Consider the following 19,385-nt stretch of genomic DNA (forward strand, 5'->3'; position numbering starts at 1 on the left):
TTTAAAACAGCACCTCATGTACATTCATGACATCAGTGAGCACGGATAGCCAATGAGCTGCTCCACTTGCCAACCAATCAGCACTTGGTAGCACTAATGCTACCATGCTGCTGCCCAAAATCCATTTGCTGTACTCCATACAGGTTTCTTGAGTTCTTTTTAGTGAAATACATCCTTCTACTTTTGAAAATTAAAGGAAAGTCAAGACTATTTTTAAAAAAACTTTCATTCATTGAGGACTCGCTTGAGGGCGCCCTCTGCTGTTTTGCAGTCATGATTTTGATACAATGAGGGAAATAGGAAGTAGCTAGGCTCCTCATAAACCCCCAGTAACAGGGTCTGGCAGTATCTCTAAGACTAGGTGAACAAGTGGTAGAAGTGGTTAGCAGATAGCAGCAGTCAGCCCGCTCTGCTGACCAGAACAAGCACAACACCAGACATCTGCCCGTCTGCTTTGCTGCCAGGACTTTCCGGCGTGTTTGAAATCACGGTCACAGGTCCAGCTCCAACTGGGGACAGGCCACCAAAAACGGGCACTGTCCTCGGAAAATGGGGGCGTCTGGTTAGCCTAATTAAGTGAGTCACTAAAAACACTGGAAATCTATTCTTTGTACTTTTTGCCAGTTAAACAGCTCAGGTTTCAACACAATGAACAAATCACAGATTCTTGTTTTATTATATTTTACAAAATGTCCCAACTTTTCTGTGAATAAGGTTTGTTTAAGAAATCTATATTTTCACCTTTATAATGTTGCTGCAGTATCGTGCAGTAAACGGCTGGACGCAGTAAGGTAAAAGAAACCCGTCTCATAATATTTCACAGAATTGAGCCATAATGCGTCTCTTCAGAAACCGCTTTCTGTAATACTGATCTGATAATAATTGTTTATTTAGCAAACGTTTGGACTGAGGTGTCATTGTTAATTTTTAAAACTTTTTGCTAATTATTTCATATTAATAAGACAATTTGTGCTGTTTGTTGTAGTTTATACGGGTCATTCCTTCATGCTGCGATCAGACTTGCAGCCCTGCTGGGAAACTCCATTTGTAGAAAGCCAGAATTGCCTCCAATGAACCTACGAGAGTTCATCATAGATTTAAACCTGGTATGTGATTCCCTGCTTAATATGCACTATTAAGCAAAAAAAACTATAATATATTATATAAATATCTATAAATCCTGAAAATATGGTACTGTTGCTTACTATGTGGGTTTTTTTTTTTCAAACTCGTTTTGCTGTCTTTCTTGGTACCCTGCACTGTCTTTGTATTGTGAATTTGTGATTTTGAAGACTAAATAAGAAGTAAATTGCAGGTAAACTGTAGTAAATGCGCTAACTAAGCGTCCAGTTGGCTGTAATGTTAAGACAGAGGTCCTGTGGTGTTGCTGTAGCTCTTCTTCCTAAGCTCTCAGCGCGGCGTCGCTCTGTGGTGAGGCAGCTCTCTCTGCTGGCCGTGCCGGGTAGTTTTAGGAAGTGAAGGTGGCTTCGCGGCTCTGTGTTTTACTGACTTGTGTTTTGGCGCTTCAGCGCGCCGTTTGGAGTTTCTGGACAGAAACATGTCCGCCTCCTCCTCCTCCTCCTGTGCTGCAGCAGCTGCTGCTGGCGGGATTCAGGGCTCTCTCCTCAAACTCCACTCTTTTCTAGGAGACACAGAAACTAGAAATGCCGCTCTCATATGCCACGATATTATTGGAGACCTGGGTCAGGAGTGCATGATAACCAAGAGCGAGAACGAGCTGGGTAAGAGGCCAAACCTCTCCCGTTCCCTCCAGCCTGCAGTGCCTGTGTTAACCTAGCTAGCAGAAGAAACCGAGCTCTTCTTAAGGCTCACAGTCTCTTAAGGCGAGCTAACGTGAACGTGCTGTCATTCGCGAACTAGTCGCAGTTGTTTAGCTGAGAGCTCATCTCTGGTGCTTACGGTGGTTAGTTTGAAAAGTTTAGTAACGTTATATCACAGGTGTGTTCAAAACTGTAGGCTGTAAATGTTTTAAAGAGTGTTAGTTAATAACCAAGCCCGGGTTGTGTTTTAATGTTAACTTCATTCATTCACTCACTCATTCGTTCATTTCATAGCTAGCTATTTTGCTATGTTCAGTCAGCTCGATTATGTGTGAGAATAACAAAGACAGTTCTTTGGCTCTTTTCGGATATATTTAAACACGACAGGCCCTAAAGTCCATAGCTAACTTTGTAAAAAGTCAGCAGAGCTGTGCTTCTGACACCTGAGGGTAGCCGTACTGATCATTGCTACTGAAAGATGCCCTGTGTTCTCTGTCATCCTTCTAATAAATGTCTTAACAGTTTTTCAGACCTCCTTGTTGTTTGCCAAGGATGAGGGGTTGCTCAGCTTCCTCCGGAAGTCCTTGTCCTATGAAGAGGTGAGATCCTTCCTAGCCAGTCCTTCAATGTTGGTTTTTCTCTTTTTAATGGTTTGGTCAGTCCGTGTGTATTGACCTTTGCTCCTGATTCACAGCTACGGGACACCAGGGTTGACATTCTCAATCTGTTGGGCACGTTCCTGCAGAGGATGGCTGTTGGTGTTAAAGGATGGGAGAAGAACTACGCTGTCGAAATGAAGGTTCATCTAATTTATTAAATCCTCTTGGGCAAAACTGGCTCTTAGTCTTGGTTGTATGCAGACTAAGGTTTATGCAGCCAGGACTCAGAGTTTAGTGTTTTATGTATGCTTCAGTTATAAGGTTTAAACGCCGCATGACTGTTTCTTTTTCTCACCATGAACAGGATACTTGCCTTGTTGTCTACACGAAGGATAAAGCTGCAAAATGTAGAGGGCCTGCTTTAGACTTACTTATCAAGGTGGGTCCTTTACCTGCTGCTGTAGATCACTCATGGAAGATGGACATAGAATATTTTTGTTGTTTTTTTGCCAGTGGTGGACAGTAATAAAGTACATGTGCATGTACTTTATAAGTTTATAAGTGATACTTTTTTGATCCCACAACCGGGGAAATTCCACCTCCGCATTTAACCCATGTTAAATGTGTTAAGTTGAGTGAAACACCACAAACACACTAGTGAACACACACACACACACTAGGGGTCAGTGAGCACACACTTGCCCGGAGCGGTAGGTAGCCCTATCCACGGCGCCCGGGGAGCAGTTGGGTGTTAGGTGTCATGCTCAAGGACACCTCAGTCATGGACTGTCGGCCCTGGGGATCGAAGCGGCAACCTTCCGGTCACAGGGCCAGATCCCTAACCTCCAGCCCATGATTGCCCCAAATTATTATTTGACTTTTTATGGGATTATTGATTTTATTTGATTATTATTATGTGACTTTTTATGCTTTGTTAAAATATTTCCATATCATTTGACTCTTACTTTCTCCCCAGTCCAGTTTAATGTAAAATATCCAGCCTTTTGCTCCACTACTTTCTATATGAATGTGTCACCCCTCATTACTTTGAAGTTAATTTATTACAACTGAGTTTATTTAAATATCTGAAAAAAATATTATGCACTTTCAAACTGACGTAACCTAACGCTAACCTAATTTACTTAACTGTGCTTAAAAGCAAGTACTTTCTACATTAACTCAAGTTGAAATGCAGATAGAGGACTTTCACAAAGTGTGTCTCCACTTTCACTTCATTTCACAGTACTGAGTCAGGCACCAAAACATGCCAAACTATGATGCGCTTGAGCTGCTGTGAGTCACCCTGTAAAGTCTGAAGTAATTATTTTAAAGTAAAATGTGTCAGGTCAGATTTTGTCCCATGCACAGGCTCAAAAAGAAGGTCTGTCTCAATGTTTAGGTCTCAGATGCAAAATCAACATGCTGAGGAAATATGATGACAATAGTAGATCATTCACTCACATCTTTGGAAGAAACTTCACCAAGATCTCTTTGAATTCTCTTTCAGTGCACTCACAATCATCAGATTCAAAATGTTCTTTTGCACATTACGTGCAATTACAAATTTCTACCAGAGAGGTCTCCAAATCCCCAAATCTTACATACTGCAGCTTTAAGTACAGTTCTTTAGTGCTTTGTTCTCCACTGTTTTTTTTTTTTGTTGTTGTTGTTGTATTTGTGTCCTTCTTTACATGCTAATTATGTTTTGGCAGAGTAGACCATAGTGTTCATACTTCTTTGTTTAAAAAATGTCACCAGGTGCTCTATGCGACTAAGGACTCAAGTGTTGCTCAAGACTTCAAAATTGGGGACATGTTCAACAAATTTTATGGGGAGTTGGGTCAGAAAACTAAGTTACCCGACACAGGCAAGTTAAAATAATGCATCCTCACACACTTCAAGCAACAGTTGTGAACTTATGTGATACAATGTCAAGTAGTTTTATAGCCAAATGGCTTTCCAAACTAACAAGCTACCATGCATTCTGTCATGGTTCTCTTTTTCCTTGCAGTGCTGGGTAATCTTTATGAACTTCTCGGAGTGTTGGGTGAAGTGCACCCCAGTGAGATGGTCAACAATTCAGACAAACTGTATAAGGCCTACCTGGGAGAACTGAAAGGACAGGTAATGTATAAATCAGACCTTGTCTGACAAACCATAGCTCACTGTTGCCTCTCAGTTAGTTTATTTTGCTTTGTTGGTCTCCTCTAGATGACCTCGACTACGAAGGAACCCAAACTTCCTGTTGTTGCTGGTTGTCTAAAGGGGATCACAGCACTGATGGTGAACTATACCAAATCAATGGAGGAAGGTATGTGTGTGTGCATCTGTTTTTGTATGTAAGAGGATGTAGACACATGCCTGATCAGATTTGATGTCCTGCATCATGTTCAAAAACAGATCCTGTAACCTCGAAGGAAATCTTTGACTATGCACTGAAGGCTATCTGCCCACAGGTGAGTGCAGCAGTGTTAAGTTACATCAGTTAAAGGGCTAGATAATAAATATAGCTCTGTTTATTGTTACTGTGATAACGTATTAAGTAAAGTAGTAAATTTTTCTGATCTTATTGTGATATTTTAAGTATTTGAAGAGCACTGCATAACTTTTTCAATAGGATTTAGTGCAGTGTAGTATTTTAAACATTGAATGACAATGTACCTTTTGTCTGTTCAAACTTATCAGACCTTAGAAAAAACAAAATATTGGGAATTGTATTGTGAAAAAGCCTTAAAGGGCCCATTTTACATACATTTGATCTCCCTGAGGTTCATGTATAACTTTTTTATTTGGGTTTATGGAACATAAATGGTCATTATTCATTTTTATGACTATTTTGCAACCTTTCTCATCTGTTTATATGTATTTCTTTTACAATGTTTTAAGACTAATATATGTAAATGACTTTTGTTTTGATTGGCTGCCTGTATTGTGCCCAAACACAATCCAATCCATTTGGCTTGAATGCTCTTTATAACTTCAGCGTGGATGGATGGGCCAAACTGCAGTAGGCTGAATAGGCAGATGTAAATGAGTTTAATTTTGTGACATCACAAGAAGCCTGAATTCAAAATTGGTTGTTTTTGCCACTTTTGTTTTATCTCAATAAACGGACTGTATAGACTGTGGCACTAATGGTAGGGTTTAAACTTTATCAGTGGTTTCATGATGCATTAAACCCTTTTATATCAATATAGAGAGGAAACTTTGGTTTTCCATGATATGGGCCCTTTAAAGTATCATGACAATATATTTTTGCTGTTTTGTCCACTAATTGGTTATTGCTTTGTTAAAAAACCTCTTTCTTCATGATCTTTCCAGACTGAGATGAAGCGTTATGCAGTCACCTTTGGTAAGAAATTGATACTTGCTTGACTACAAAATCTTTACATAATGCGTTTTAAAGTCCACTAAATCTGTACTTCTGCTGTGGCAGCTGGGCTTAAACTCTTTGCGAAGCATGCAGGCCAGTTCAGTAGCTGCCTCATGGACCACTACAGGACTGTGTTTGACGTCATGTCAAAACTGTGTGGACACATAAACGGTGAAATGAAGAAGACAAGCTACATGGCTCTAGAGTCTTTCCTTAAACAGGTGATTGCCAGCAGCTCTAATGTGATTTGATGTTGTGCTCTTATATGATTTGATGTTGTCTAAAAGTTAGTTGGTTATTTTTGTCTTTTGATCTTCTCCTAGGTTGCCATCCTTGTGGCTGAGAATGTTGAGCAGCATCAAAACAAGCTGAAGTTCTTCATGCAGAAGTTTTGTTCTATTATCAGGACAATGGACTCCAGTAACAAAGAGCTCTCCATTGCTATCAGAGGATATGGATTTTTTGCTGCTGTAAGTGTAATACAGCTTTGCTTGAGTATTATTAGTGTAGTGAATGTTACATAAAGTAGGTAAATTTTGGTGTCAAGTCTATTCTGATTGCTTTCCTAGTTTCACACTTAACCCCTTAAAATCACAGTCTTATTACATATGGAGGTTTATTTTTATTCAGTAACTACAGGGACTTCAGTGCAAACTGGTTGAGCTATTCTTAGGTTATAGAGGTGTGTAATAAAACTTTGGGCCTCCCAGCAGGCCCTGGCCACCCCGTAAAGGGTTAACTTAAAATGAGAAAATCTAAAAATTTAATAGCATATCTTTATCAAGGCCTGATATACTGGTTGACTAATAATATGAGCCGGTATTAATAAGCCATGGTTTTATCAGTAGTGCCAAAAATGTTGCTGAGAATGTGCTGATAATGAGCAACATTTTTGCTTTCTAAACCTCTGGGATTTGAACTTGTGATCTCCTGAAAAGAAAAACAAATTTAAGGCACCCTTTGTTTAAGTGTAACACAGTATTAAAGACTGAACTGGTAAATTTTGACTCAGAACACCATCATTGTTTAAATAATACAAACATGAAAAATATATGTTCTAACCTAGATCATGGAACAAACATGTAATAACACAAACAACATTTTCTGATTTAAAAAAAAGGATAAATCCACCCCAGGGTTACAATAGGGAGTATTGAAATAACAAAATTTGTGAGGGGTACCACTTCTTAACATCCTATAAATGTCCAGCTCTACCTTCCATTTATTGTGAAGAAGTTTACTCACTCCACCACCACTCCCTCTCTTCCCTGTTCCTCAGTTTTCTCTCAGTCAGTCCTATTTTCATCAAGGGGGGTTTGGTATTCTTTCGCTTAAAGCAGGAACCTTCTACATATCACAAAAGTTCTTGCCTGCTAATTCGGACTACACTTTCAACCAATAGTCATAGTGTGAGAAGAGATTGTAGCAGAGTAGAGAACCAGGCCAAGTTCTCAAACCTTTGCCCTGCTACAGTCATACAGTCTCTTATATGCTATGATCCTATGTTGAAAGTGTGTTCTGAATTAACAAAATGTATGTTATTTAAGAACGAGACTTTCTGTTTATTTCTGTCTGACGATTGAGAAATGATAGTCATTTTAGTTGGTAAAACTTTGTTTAACTAACTTTCATATTGCTTGGGCCCTAATCTGTCCAGGCTAATCTTTTAGTTCTTTCTTTTTTTCATTTTAGCCCTGTAAGGTGGTGTGTCCTCAGGATGTAGATCTGATGTACACGGAGCTCATCCAGCGGTGTAAGCAGATGTATCTGACTGAGTCAGACCAGGATGATGAAAATGTTTACCAGCTGCCTAGCTTCCTGGACTCCATAGCTAGTGTTCTGATCCACCTGGACAGGGTAAGATACAGCTGTTGTTTTCTGATCAGTTATCTCCTCTGTCAAAAATCCACTGTGTGTGCAGATTGATTTGGGGTGTAATTATATAGCCTCTCATATATTTTGGTCTTCCTCATTGAAATTAATTGTGTTTTGTTTTTTTTGTTTGTTTTTTTGCTTTATCAGGTCCCTGAAGTGTACACATCAGTGCTGGAGCGCCTTTTAGTCGTTCAGATTGACACTTTCCCTCAGTACAGCCAGAGGATGCAGTATGCCACGTGCCGCTCCATCATCAAGGTGCTCATAGCCATGGCAGCCAAGGGCCCAGTCCTTTGGAGTTTCACCAGTTCTGTGGGTAAGGCTCAACGCCCAAAACCTCTGATACCTGAATTCCAGGCCACCTTTACCAACAGTGATGTTATTTGTTTCTTCACCCAGTTCACCAAGGACTGATCCGGGTGTGCTCTAAACCAGTTGTTCAAGTTCAGGTGATTTATTTTGATGGTAATCTAATCTGGCAGTGTAATCTTTCTCACTCATCTTGTTGATATTGTCCAGTTGACAGACTCTTAGGCAGTATTTATTCCTGGTTTACAGAACTTATGGAGAGGTTTCTGAGGTCATGCTTCTGTATCATTCTCAGTATAAATCTTGACTACGGTGTATGTTTCGTAGGAGGAGAACGCTGCTCAGGGTCAAGCCAAGAGTGAGGAGGATGCAGCAGAGCCCACACTGGTGCGCTCTGGGAAATGGAAGGTTCCGTCATGTAAGGATTATCTGGACCTCTTTAAAGGGCTTCTAGACTGTGAGAATCTGAAGGTAAGAATGCTGGTGTTTATTCATGAGATTTTAGGTGAAATGAAAAGTATAGTTTCATTTTCAAGTCAAGTGACAATAAAATCTTGATCCATTTTTTTCTTGTGTAAATGAAACATGACTTTAAAACAATGTCTGTTTTTAATCTCTGTTTGGCATGCTGTGTATTAGTGCTGGGCAGTATAATGCCTACACCAATGTGTACAGTGTTACTGGCACATTCAGTTATTGCTTATTTGAAATGTAGTGACATAATACTGTATATGCTGATTTTTTTTTTTCAAAGTGAAAAAAACTGTGCATATCCTCTACAGCGAAGAAGAAATTTTTGAAATTTTTACTGTAGTCTTTCTTATTTATATTGCAATTGCTGGACTTTTTATTTTTAGAGGCAAATAAACAGTAATAGCACATTAAAATGTGCTGAAGTGTGTCCTCAACAAAACCTGTAATTTGACTAGCATTAATACAACTGTTTGGCAGTGTAGCAGTTATCTTGTGGTATAGTTTCTTATTTCTGTTTTGAGCACTTTACTCAGGGTATGCAGGACATTACTGTTAATTGCAGTGTATTTTGTTAGCTGGGTTCTTCAGATTGCTTTGAAAGAGTGGTCCAGTCAAATGCCAGATTAGTATACATTGATTTTATTAGAGTTACCAGTACCCAGGAAGTATGTGCTCATTAACTGTCTTATATCTTATCATATCATATGTCATCATATCATATATCACCTGATGCTCTCAGATCTTGATATATTTGGGGAATAATGTGATGTTGGATTGTATCAATACCACTTTGCATTACCATCTACTTTGTTCTCCTGTGTAGGACACTGGGTTTCTTGATGGATCTGCTGTAATGAAGAACTACAGCCTAAAGGCTCTAAACAGGCTCTTGTATGATGCACTGGTGCAGTCCATCTTGAAGATTGTGGAGAAGCTTGATCTCTCTGTGCAGAAAGTCAACGCAGAAGATGAGGTACAGTTTAATATAGACTGAAGTACTACGGTAAACATAAAAGGCAGCGGCTTTGTAAAATATCATGTCACTGAGAGAAATTAACAAATTAAAGTTTGCTTTTCGCAACCTTATATCTTAACATACATGACTAAGCAGCTTTGCAGTAGTCAAGTTTGTGGAGTTGTCTCACTTTCTGTCTTCCTCAGGGACAAAGCGACATTGGCTCTGGCCTTATTCCCTCATCAGACCCCACCACTAACCTGATGCCCAACAAACCCAAAGATTTCACTGCCTTTATCAATCTGGTGGACTTTTGCAGGTACCACAATGCTAAGCTCATCTGTTCACAGACTGCAGCAGCCTAACAGATATTGTATGCCAAATGCTGCCTTGATGAGAGTGCTAGATAGCAAGATCCATTCTTGTACGCATTTATTTGACTCTTTGAAGAGGTTATTCATTATATGTGGCTTTACAGTGAATTGCTGCCTTCAAAGAACCCGGAGTATTTTACTCAGTGGATGTACCCATTGTGCCATGAGCTCATCCTGCAGTCCATACGCTTCCCTCTGGTCAGCGGCTTCTATAAGCTCCTCTCTCTTGCTATGACTATTGGCAAGAAGATCAAATACTTTCAGGTATTTTATGCACTGGCCTTGATAAAACCTCCTCCCATATACAGATGTCCATAACCCTATTTCATTATTGTGAAATTTGCCTATGTCATGTTACAGAAACTAGTTCAAGTAGGCTGTAACTATTTATCTTTGCTTTCTTTATGAATATTTGAGAAATGATGGTTAAATGCTTTATTGTTATTTGTTACTTACAGGGTCAGGGACCCAAAAGCATCGGTGAAGGCTCTCCAGCTGGACGGGCCTGTTTCGCAGTTATCTCAAAGTTTGGGAAGGAGGTATGATGATGCTTAGTCTTCAGTTTCTGTCTCTCTAGTTGGAAAAACACTGAATATATGACATTTTTGACAACATTTTTCTTGGTTTTAACATTTAACCTCTGGGTATGTGATGTTCTCTGTAGGTGTGTGTCCGTATTAAACAGTATAAAGATGAGCTTCTGGCAGCATGTCTGACTTTTGTGCTGTCTCTCCATCCTGACATGGTGGCTTTGGAAATCAAAGCTTTCATCCCTGCACTACAGGTTAGACCAAAAGACAAATTCTATCAATCTAATAAACATCAGAAACTAAATAGTTCTTCTGTAAATGGTGATGCTGATGTACATTAATGGTTGTTCATGTAAGTTAACGTCCTTTTGAGCACTAGTAAAGCATATAGTACAGGGCTTCAATTCCATTTCTTGATGGCCAGCACAGTTTGGTGATTCACTTGATTCATCTTATCTGTAAATTAAGTTTAAATAGGTGTGTTTTATTGATATCAGTAAACACAAACTCCCTATAAGAGTCACCCCTTGTTTAACCATATAACAGTAAGAACATTTGAATCTGAATGCAAAACACTGTCATGGTTAAAATAACAAAAACATCTAAAATTAACAAAAACATCTTTTAAAGGAACTAATGAAAAATAAAAATCGATCAGAAAAGCACCATAAAAAGGGCCCATATCATACATTTTTCTGATATTTTGTTTCTTGAGGTTCGAGGTTCGTATGAATTTAATATAGTATAAAATAGAATCTAAAATATAAAACTGAAATTATATCGACTTATCAGAATTTTTTTCCTCTTAATATTGGTATCATTCGGGCCCTAGACTGCAGCCCACTAAGACTGGAACTGAAAACCCCTGAAGAATGTAATGTTTCCTTATTGTGGTTGAGCAGACATTTAGTTTCTGAGTCAACAGTAAATTGAACCTGCCTATCATAATGCAGCACCGATTGCATGTGTGTTGAATTTTGTGTGTGTGTCAGGCTGCTCTGCGGCTCGGTCTGAGCCACGCTCCTCTAGCTACTGCGGCGCTGGATGCCCTGGAGTCCTGGTCCTCCCACATCCCCTTCTCCATCATACAACCCCATTATGCGGACATACTGCCCCACCTTGATGGCTACCTCAAAACAGCCGCTGCTACCGGTGAGATCATATTGTCAGATTCAAAATATGAAGGTTTATTTAGCTTATATGCACACAATCAGTAACTTGACGTAGTGCTGTTATTACTTTTTCACAAATTTTAACTCTGTTTTTTTTTTTTTTACCTTATTCTGAGGTCAGAAGTGTGATGTTATATTATTGTTATTGTGCTAATTAACAAAGATAAACAGTTTGCTTCTATGAGTATATATCAGTATTTAAATGTTTATTGTATATCATGAATGTTTCTAATATTTTGTTATGATATTTTTGCCATATCGTCCAGCTCAACCTTTATCATATTTGACTTTATCTGTGTAAGTATGTCTTTAATTGTCTTTGTGTCAGATAAAGATGAGAGCAGTATGAATGTTACCTTTGTGTCATCGGGCACTCAGAAGGGGTACGGCAAAGTAATGATGAGGCTTCTGCAGAAGTCAAAACACCTGCCTATGGTAACCAGTCAGTCATTACGCACATTGTGCATATATCTCATTTGTCTTATAACAATATTGAGTGAGGCTGGTTTGTAGCTAACTGTGAGTTGAGTTTCAAGATATTTTTAAGTTTGTAATTGATTGCATGTTTTTCTGAGCACTACGTAAGTCCACTGAAGTGAAAGCCAGTTATAGTTAAGTTTAGCATATGTGCAATTTGCCCTCCTCTTATTTATTTAATTTTTTTTATGATCAGGGGGACGAGTCTCCCATTGCTGCAGTGCGCCGACGGGTGGTGCAGCTATTGGGCCATCTTGGAGGGCAGCTCAATAGGAACCTTGTTACAGGTAAACTGCTTTGAAAACACATCTGTATATTTTTATACCTTTTTCCATAATCCTCAGAATATATGTACCAACGTGAAATCTTTTCTCAATCTAGCCATTTCTGCGGAGGATATGATGAAGCGCTTTGTGGCATGGGACAGTGAGAAAAGACTGAGTTTTGCTGTACCCTTTAAGGACGTTAAGCCCATAATCTACCTCGACCCTTTCTTGCCACGAATCACTGAGCTTGCACTCTCTTCTAGTGACAGGCAAACTAAGGTATGATATTATAGCAACATCTTACCTTCAGAAATTTCATGTTTTTTGCTCAACTTTAATGGTATATGAATGGTGTCTATAATACCGACCACTTATTACTAGTTTAGTTGAGTTAAATTATATCCTTTAGTGCTAAACCTAGCCACTTCTGTGTTCTATTAGGTGGCAGCTTGTGAGCTCCTCCACAGTGTGGTGGTGTATATGGTTGGAAAAGGGGTTCAGATGGCTGAGGGGGAGACGTCCACTCCACCCATGTACAATCTACACAAGCGAATCTTCCCAGTGCTTCTACGCTTGGCCTGTGATGTCGATCAGGTTGAGTGTGGTTTTTTTTTTGTTGTTGTTATTATTTTTTTTTTTATAGAATCCAGTTTTATTATTATTGTACTTATACGCAAGTATAAGTGTTTTGTTACAGTGTAACAAAATGTGTTTGAGCTTTTCTCAGATATATGCCAATATATGAGTTATGTTTACAGTATTAAAGTGTGTAAGGTTATACCTACAGTATTCTGTAGTAGAAATACAGATTCTACAGCAAGATTTACAGTGTGCTGTAAATTGTCCTATAAGAAACACCACATATTCAATATTCAATATCCACATATTCAGAAGTAATGTAAATATGTACCAGATTGTTTAAATTATAGCGTTGAATCGAATTACCTCTCTTTGAATTGCAGCCTTTATGATATTTCTTTTTTTTCTGTTTCAGGTGGCAAGGCAGCTCTTCGAGCCTCTGGTGATGCAGTTGATTCACTGGTTCACCAATAACAAAAAATTTGAAAGCCAGGATACAGTGGCAGTGCTGGAAGCCATTCTGGTATATATTGCTGTCAGCTAGCCAGAATATGTATATGATCAATTATTTTGCTTAGAAATACACCTGATATAAAGACCTATACTTGGCCATGCATGTAATTAAGAGTTCTTAATGTGTTGTTTCTTTCAAATACTTAAAAAAAAAAAAATAAATTACATAGAATCTGTCAGTTTTCCCCTTGTTTTTGGTTATTTCTTTCTGAAAAAGACAAAAAGGAGGAATGCTTTTACATGTATTGTTCATTTTAGTATATGTTTAAGAAATTTAATGCCATCTTTGATTTAAATGCAGGATGGAGTGGTGGACCCCCTGGACAGCACTTTGAGGGACTTCAGTGGCAGGTGCATCCAGGAGTTTGTAAAATGGTCAATCAAACAAACCACCCCAAAGCAGCAGGAGAAAAGCCCAGCCAACATCAAGTCCTTGTTCAAGCGCATCTACAGCCTTGCCTTGCATCCCAATGTGTTCAAGAGACTGGGAGCTGCATTGGCCTTTAACAGCATCTACAGGCACTTCAGGTCTGTCTCAACTGTAGGCTTCATTATCTAACGGCCAAGTCCAGAAGTTCAGTAGCTGTAGGAACAGTCCTTTATTTGATCAACAAAGGTCCTGAAGTGTTGGACTGTTGGACTGTTCCAGTCCAATTAAGTGAATCTGCATTGTTGCTGATTCTGCCATTTTTTTGAATTACTGATGTTTCAGTCATATTAATCCCAATCTGATTCTAAAAGTTTGTTTCTTTTTCGTGCTTTGTTTTATGCAGCATTGAGATTTTCTGAATTTTCAGCATTTTCAGAAAAGAACAAAGAGGTTCTAATTTCTGTACTGTTGAGAAATGTTTAGTGGAAAATGACTAGAAAGAAGAAATTTGGAATAGTATGCACATTTCCCTGCAGAATATTAAGTAATTGGTAAAAAAAAAATTAAGTTTATTTTATAGCACGTTTAATATGGATTATAATAGTCATTCAATATGCCAAAAAAACAAAACATATCTATTTACAGTTTCGCATTATGCATATACTAAAACAAAGTGATTTTACAGTAGTATTACTTTACATATCTAATCTAACCAGAACTGTGTGATTTATATTATTAATGAAAATACATAATGAATTGGGTGCTCCTGGTACTCTACATTAAGGTACTCAAATCGGGACACACACAGCTGATCAGTTTAGCTGATATCTATATGCTGAAAATGAAATGCTTGTCTAAAGTTTGCTGTTTCTCTCTCAGAGAGGAAAACTCTCTTGTGGAGCAGTTTGTCTTTGAGGTGCTGGTGGTGTTTGTGGAGAGCTTGGCTTTAGCACACTCGGATGAGAAATCTCTGGGTAAGGGACAAGTTAGCTCCTCCTTTTGTCATTTTAGTTGATCTGATGATATGTGGTCTCTGTAATGTCTTTCTGCTGCTGTTTTATATTTTGTTAACAGGAACTGTTCAACAGTGCTGCAGTGCCTTAGACCACCTCAAAAGGATAATCGAGCACAAGGCAGACTCCCTTAATCAGAGCACGAAGAGACGCACGCCCAGGTGTGAGAACATACAGTGAAAAAACAGATTCTTTGTTTATTTTAAATGTTTGTTGAACTTATTTACATTTTGCTTGTTTGATGGTAGTTCTTTTAAAAATTTTGAATTATTTTTCATGCTCCACAGGGGCTTCCCGCCAGAGCAGACGGTGAGTCTCTGTGATGTGGTCATGTGGCTGCTGACCCAGTGTGGGCGTCCACAGACTGAATGTCGGCATAAATGCATGGAGCTCTTCTATGAGTTTGTCCCGCTTTTGTCAGGTAACTGACATGAATAAATGATATCCTAAAGTAGTTTTACTAGTGCTCGTCATACCAAGTTTTGGAGATCAGTTATCATAGCAAGATCACAGTAGTTTATACACACTCTGATTGTCTTTTCTTCATCACCAGGTAAACCTTCACCTGCACAGTGGCTGGAAGAACAGGTTAAAAAAGAAGGGCAGAGGTTTCTAATTGCGCGTTTGGAAGGAGGAGGACTGCTGTGTCAGCCCACTCTCAGAGAAGTTGAAGCTCCATTCAGTGTCAGAGCTGCCCTGCAGTGGATGGATCTCTTGCTGGCTACTCTTGACTGCTACAACACATTTACTGGCCTACGCCTCATCCAGCCCCAGAGAATTCTGGGTGAGTCTGACCTTCCAGGCATGCCTTTGCAGTGGGAAAATCTTGTATGAAATGATGCAAATATATTCATAAGTTTGGGTATCCTGGTCAAATAATATTTTGTTGACTTTCTAAGTGAAAATAAATTATATGTCCTCTACAGAGAATACACTACACACTGTAATGCACTATTGCAGTTTATTTGCTAAATTTAACATAAAACATAAAATAGAACATAAAATGTGGGTTGTGCAAAAATTTTGGCACATTGTATTTTTTTCCACTATGTAAACTCATTATGCACTAAAATTAGCAGAAAAATGTATGTCGTCTGTAGAGGATGTGTTAACTTATTTTCATGTAAAAAAATTAACATAATTTGACTGGGTATGTACAAACTTCTACATATGAGCTTCTAAACCCCGTAAATTTCCAAGCTTGTTAAAGTGTAGTACTACATGGATTGCAGAGCTAACTAGCTCATTTATTCTTTAGCTACAGAAGCATTGAATAAAAATTTTGACTCACCAGCAGGTCCTAGACATTTAAGGTATTACATAGCATCTGATAAATGTAAAAAAAAAAACACACACACAAGGTTTCTCAGTATTTTTGTTGGCTCATCATTAAATGATCACACAGAGTCCATTAACATGCACTTGAGTAATCAGATAATGGGAAAACTCTACATGAGTCAGGCAATAAAAAGATTTCTGCTTTGCATCAGGCCAATTAACTCACAATAGAAAACATAAATGTAATGCAAAATGAGACTTCATGCTGCTTTAAACAGGGAAATACTAGAAAATATGAATGTATCATTTAGTTAATATTAATCAAATTCTTCACTTCATCAAGCATGTAGTTGGTTTCAGCATTGCTCCAGAAGTGTTTTCTTGTCATTTTTGGGGTGCTATGTTAAATGCTGCTTGTCCTTTTTGGGACAGCGCTCTGTCTTCACACATGCACAGACTGAGAAAAATGAAAGAAATCAGAGTAAGGCTATACATTTCTTGATAATGGCCTTAATTCAATCTTAAGCATATGCGGTTTACATGCTAGTCACATGGTCTGAATAATCAAATAACTGCCAAAATCTGATAATGGTTGTTTTATTGGTGTGCCTGTAAACAAACTCAATTTAAAGGGTTGCTGATATAAAAAAAATAATATTGAAAGGCATTGACAATATTGTTCGAACTGTGACTTGTCTTCTCTGTGCAAAATCTATATAAATAAATAAGCAGTTCAGTGAACACTAAACTCTTTTCTGCATCTCTGCAAATGCATGATCCTATCTCTACTTTTCAGATTCTAGCGAGAAGTCCAGCTTTCTGCCTGCAATCCGTTTCTTCCTGACAGAACTAGCTATGCATGACATGAAGGCGGCCTCAGCCTGTTTCAGAGTGTCTGACTCTACTTCACCTCACTTCAGCCATAGAGAAAGAGAGCTGTACAACTACAACAAGTGCACCATTGTTGTGCGCCTGCTGGAGTTCTCCACCATGGTGCTGCTCAAGTGCCAGCAGGACCTTTGGAAGGTAGAATCATCCTGCGCTTTCTCAGTTTCCATTTCTCAGATGAATTAACCTCTACAAACACCATGAAACGTTGTTAAGCATCAGTGTGCATCTGAGATTGAGTGCTTGTGAATGATTCTGAATCTTGCTTTCATTCCAGCTCCTGGAAAAGGACATTTTCAACTCATCCTTCTTCACACTGCTCACCATGACTGTGTGTGAACCTTTTGTTGTCGGTTTCAACATGGCTGATTTGGAGGTGATGACTCGGCTGCCTGAAGTCTGTGTTCCACTGCTGAAGGCCCTCGTATCAACGCCCTACAGGACATATCTGGAGAACAGCATTAGGAAGAAGATAACTGCTCAATGGTAAAGTAATAATAGTAGTAGTAGTAATAATTATAATAATAATAGTAATAATAATAATAATAATAGTATACAAACGTAGGTCACATTTGTAATTTTCTCATTCATATCAAGCTTTTTTTGTGTTTTGCTGTTATCATATTTTATTTTTTTGAATTCAGCTAATGCCAACATGGCTTAAGCATATCATTGCTGTCCAAAAATCTTTATTTTTATCTTTATTTAAAAAAAATATATATATTTTTCTCAATTATTTGAATGTGGCAGCTATTCTTTATATTGTGTGAAACGGTGATGAATGGACGAGTAGAAATGCTCCAGAATCAAAACGGGGGGGGGTTGGGGGGGACTCTTTGCATAAAAAGTTAAGAATTTTTTTGTTTTTGAAGTAAAGATATTGTTTTGGAGATATACAGGTTTTTTGGACAGCAATGGTATTTTCCCCATTTCCCATAAGTTTTTCAGCCTTATAGGTAATGTATTTTGCATATATGACGTTTTTCTGCCACAATTTTTGTTGTCTTTTATGTTTTATTTTTCCATGTGCTGTTGTATGCATTGCATTATTCTTTTTACCCTAATAGTGTGGAGGAATTGTGTGCGGTGGATCTGTATGACCCAGTTGCACAGGACAGCCATGCCAAGCTGGAACTGTTACTTTCAGCCTGCAAACAGCTTCACCAGTGTGGTCTTCTCAACTCCATCCTTCATAGCCAAGTATGCTTTGTTTATTTAAATGTGATTGCAGTTATGTTTTTGAATTTTGTATTGAGGCATGGACATATGTATATATTTTTTACAGGATGCTGGTTATTGCAGCTCTCTAGGTTCTAAACTCCTCACTGCAGTCTACAAAGGCATTGCACCTGGAGAGGACAGGAAGTCCCTGCCTTCCATGGATGTTACCAGCAGGAAGTTGGCTAATGGTTTGGTACAGCTGGCTTTCTCACTTGGTGATCAAGTAAGTTCTCAACTTACAGACAGTAAGACAACAGTAGATTTTGTAAAAAATGGTCAGACGAAATGAAAGGATCTTGCATGTATAGTATGTTTTTCTGTTTGCCTCTTCCATGCAGACTGAGCAGCTGGTTGGCCTATTGCTAAACTCAGTTACTCTGTCAGTGCCTCTTTCTGGCAGCCTAAACCCTCATTTCCTCAGTTTCTCCCATGGAGAGTACTTCTACAGCCTCTTCCAAACCACCGTTAACACAGAGCTTCTTCGCTGCCTGGACCACTCCGTGCCCCTGTTGCTCACTGCGGCCACACAGAGCCCCAATATGGTGAGACTTCTGTGTGAAAGAGAAAAAAGTGTGCTCCTCTGATATCAAATCGAATCAAACCTTGCCTCATCTCAGTTGCTTGTGAACCGAATGTAAGATCATATGTGAAGTTGCAAATATGAAGTGCATTGAAAAGCTGTGAGTGGTAAGGTCAGGAGGTGGAAATGGCCAGGTTTTACTGGGAGACCTTTTTCTTTTTTTTTTTTTCTTATATTTATTTTTCAAAAACATGAAATACACCTTAAAATGGTCTTTCCATTCATATATTTCAACCAACAATCTTAAATGTAGTGCATTTTCTGCATTAAGAATAGTCTGATATTTCAAGTGCTGAAAGCTGAAGGTGCTGAAACTTTTTTCTTTAAAGCATTTATTTCTATGGAGAGCAAGAACTTTTGTTAAGAACAGTCTGGGAAGTAGAGCAAAATGTGACTCTCCAAAACAGCACTGAATTTGTTGATAAGCTAAAAGGTTTAGACATTTTCTGAAATTGAAACTAAAAATACCTCCTAAAAGTTAATAGCACTTTCGTTAAAACTTAAATCATGCACGGATCTAAACAAACATTCCAACAAAGCAGAGACTAAAAAGCAAATCATCAAACACTTGTCAAAACAATCACTGTTACAGAAACAATAATCTGCTTTTTTGTTCTATGATCTTCTGGACTGTCAGAACCGTTCATAGTCCAGTTACTTTTAGTTTAGCTACACAGTGAATGGCTGATAGTAGCAGGCTAGTTAGCTGGGTATATGTCATCACGCTGCATTATATTAAAGTTGCGTTAACTAACATA

General features: G+C 38.5%; 1 protein-coding gene across 1 annotated transcript in view; it reads left to right on the forward strand.

Moving 5' to 3' along the window:
* The first annotated feature begins 1,498 nt into the window (after positions 1-1,498).
* Positions 1,499-19,385, forward strand: part of prkdc (protein kinase, DNA-activated, catalytic subunit) — a 51,676-nt gene continuing 33,789 nt past the window's right edge. The window contains exons 1-36 of the mRNA XM_017719599.2: positions 1,499-1,742; positions 2,304-2,380; positions 2,476-2,580; positions 2,745-2,819; positions 4,139-4,247; positions 4,392-4,504; positions 4,592-4,691; positions 4,781-4,836; positions 5,702-5,732; positions 5,817-5,974; positions 6,077-6,223; positions 7,446-7,610; positions 7,776-7,944; positions 8,028-8,077; positions 8,265-8,408; positions 9,235-9,384; positions 9,573-9,685; positions 9,845-10,004; positions 10,199-10,279; positions 10,405-10,524; positions 11,263-11,422; positions 11,771-11,877; positions 12,116-12,206; positions 12,301-12,464; positions 12,627-12,779; positions 13,180-13,287; positions 13,579-13,805; positions 14,527-14,621; positions 14,722-14,821; positions 14,948-15,081; positions 15,214-15,444; positions 16,735-16,964; positions 17,104-17,312; positions 17,894-18,026; positions 18,112-18,270; positions 18,386-18,589. Coding sequence (XP_017575088.1) covers positions 1,559-1,742; positions 2,304-2,380; positions 2,476-2,580; positions 2,745-2,819; positions 4,139-4,247; positions 4,392-4,504; positions 4,592-4,691; positions 4,781-4,836; positions 5,702-5,732; positions 5,817-5,974; positions 6,077-6,223; positions 7,446-7,610; positions 7,776-7,944; positions 8,028-8,077; positions 8,265-8,408; positions 9,235-9,384; positions 9,573-9,685; positions 9,845-10,004; positions 10,199-10,279; positions 10,405-10,524; positions 11,263-11,422; positions 11,771-11,877; positions 12,116-12,206; positions 12,301-12,464; positions 12,627-12,779; positions 13,180-13,287; positions 13,579-13,805; positions 14,527-14,621; positions 14,722-14,821; positions 14,948-15,081; positions 15,214-15,444; positions 16,735-16,964; positions 17,104-17,312; positions 17,894-18,026; positions 18,112-18,270; positions 18,386-18,589 — 4,812 coding nt within the window. The 5' untranslated portion in view covers positions 1,499-1,558. The remainder of the gene's footprint in view (positions 1,743-2,303; positions 2,381-2,475; positions 2,581-2,744; positions 2,820-4,138; positions 4,248-4,391; positions 4,505-4,591; positions 4,692-4,780; positions 4,837-5,701; positions 5,733-5,816; positions 5,975-6,076; positions 6,224-7,445; positions 7,611-7,775; positions 7,945-8,027; positions 8,078-8,264; positions 8,409-9,234; positions 9,385-9,572; positions 9,686-9,844; positions 10,005-10,198; positions 10,280-10,404; positions 10,525-11,262; positions 11,423-11,770; positions 11,878-12,115; positions 12,207-12,300; positions 12,465-12,626; positions 12,780-13,179; positions 13,288-13,578; positions 13,806-14,526; positions 14,622-14,721; positions 14,822-14,947; positions 15,082-15,213; positions 15,445-16,734; positions 16,965-17,103; positions 17,313-17,893; positions 18,027-18,111; positions 18,271-18,385; positions 18,590-19,385) is intronic.

This window comes from Pygocentrus nattereri, chromosome 2, assembly GCF_015220715.1.
Source record: "Pygocentrus nattereri isolate fPygNat1 chromosome 2, fPygNat1.pri, whole genome shotgun sequence".
In the NCBI taxonomy this organism is placed as follows: domain Eukaryota; kingdom Metazoa; phylum Chordata; class Actinopteri; order Characiformes; family Serrasalmidae; genus Pygocentrus; species Pygocentrus nattereri.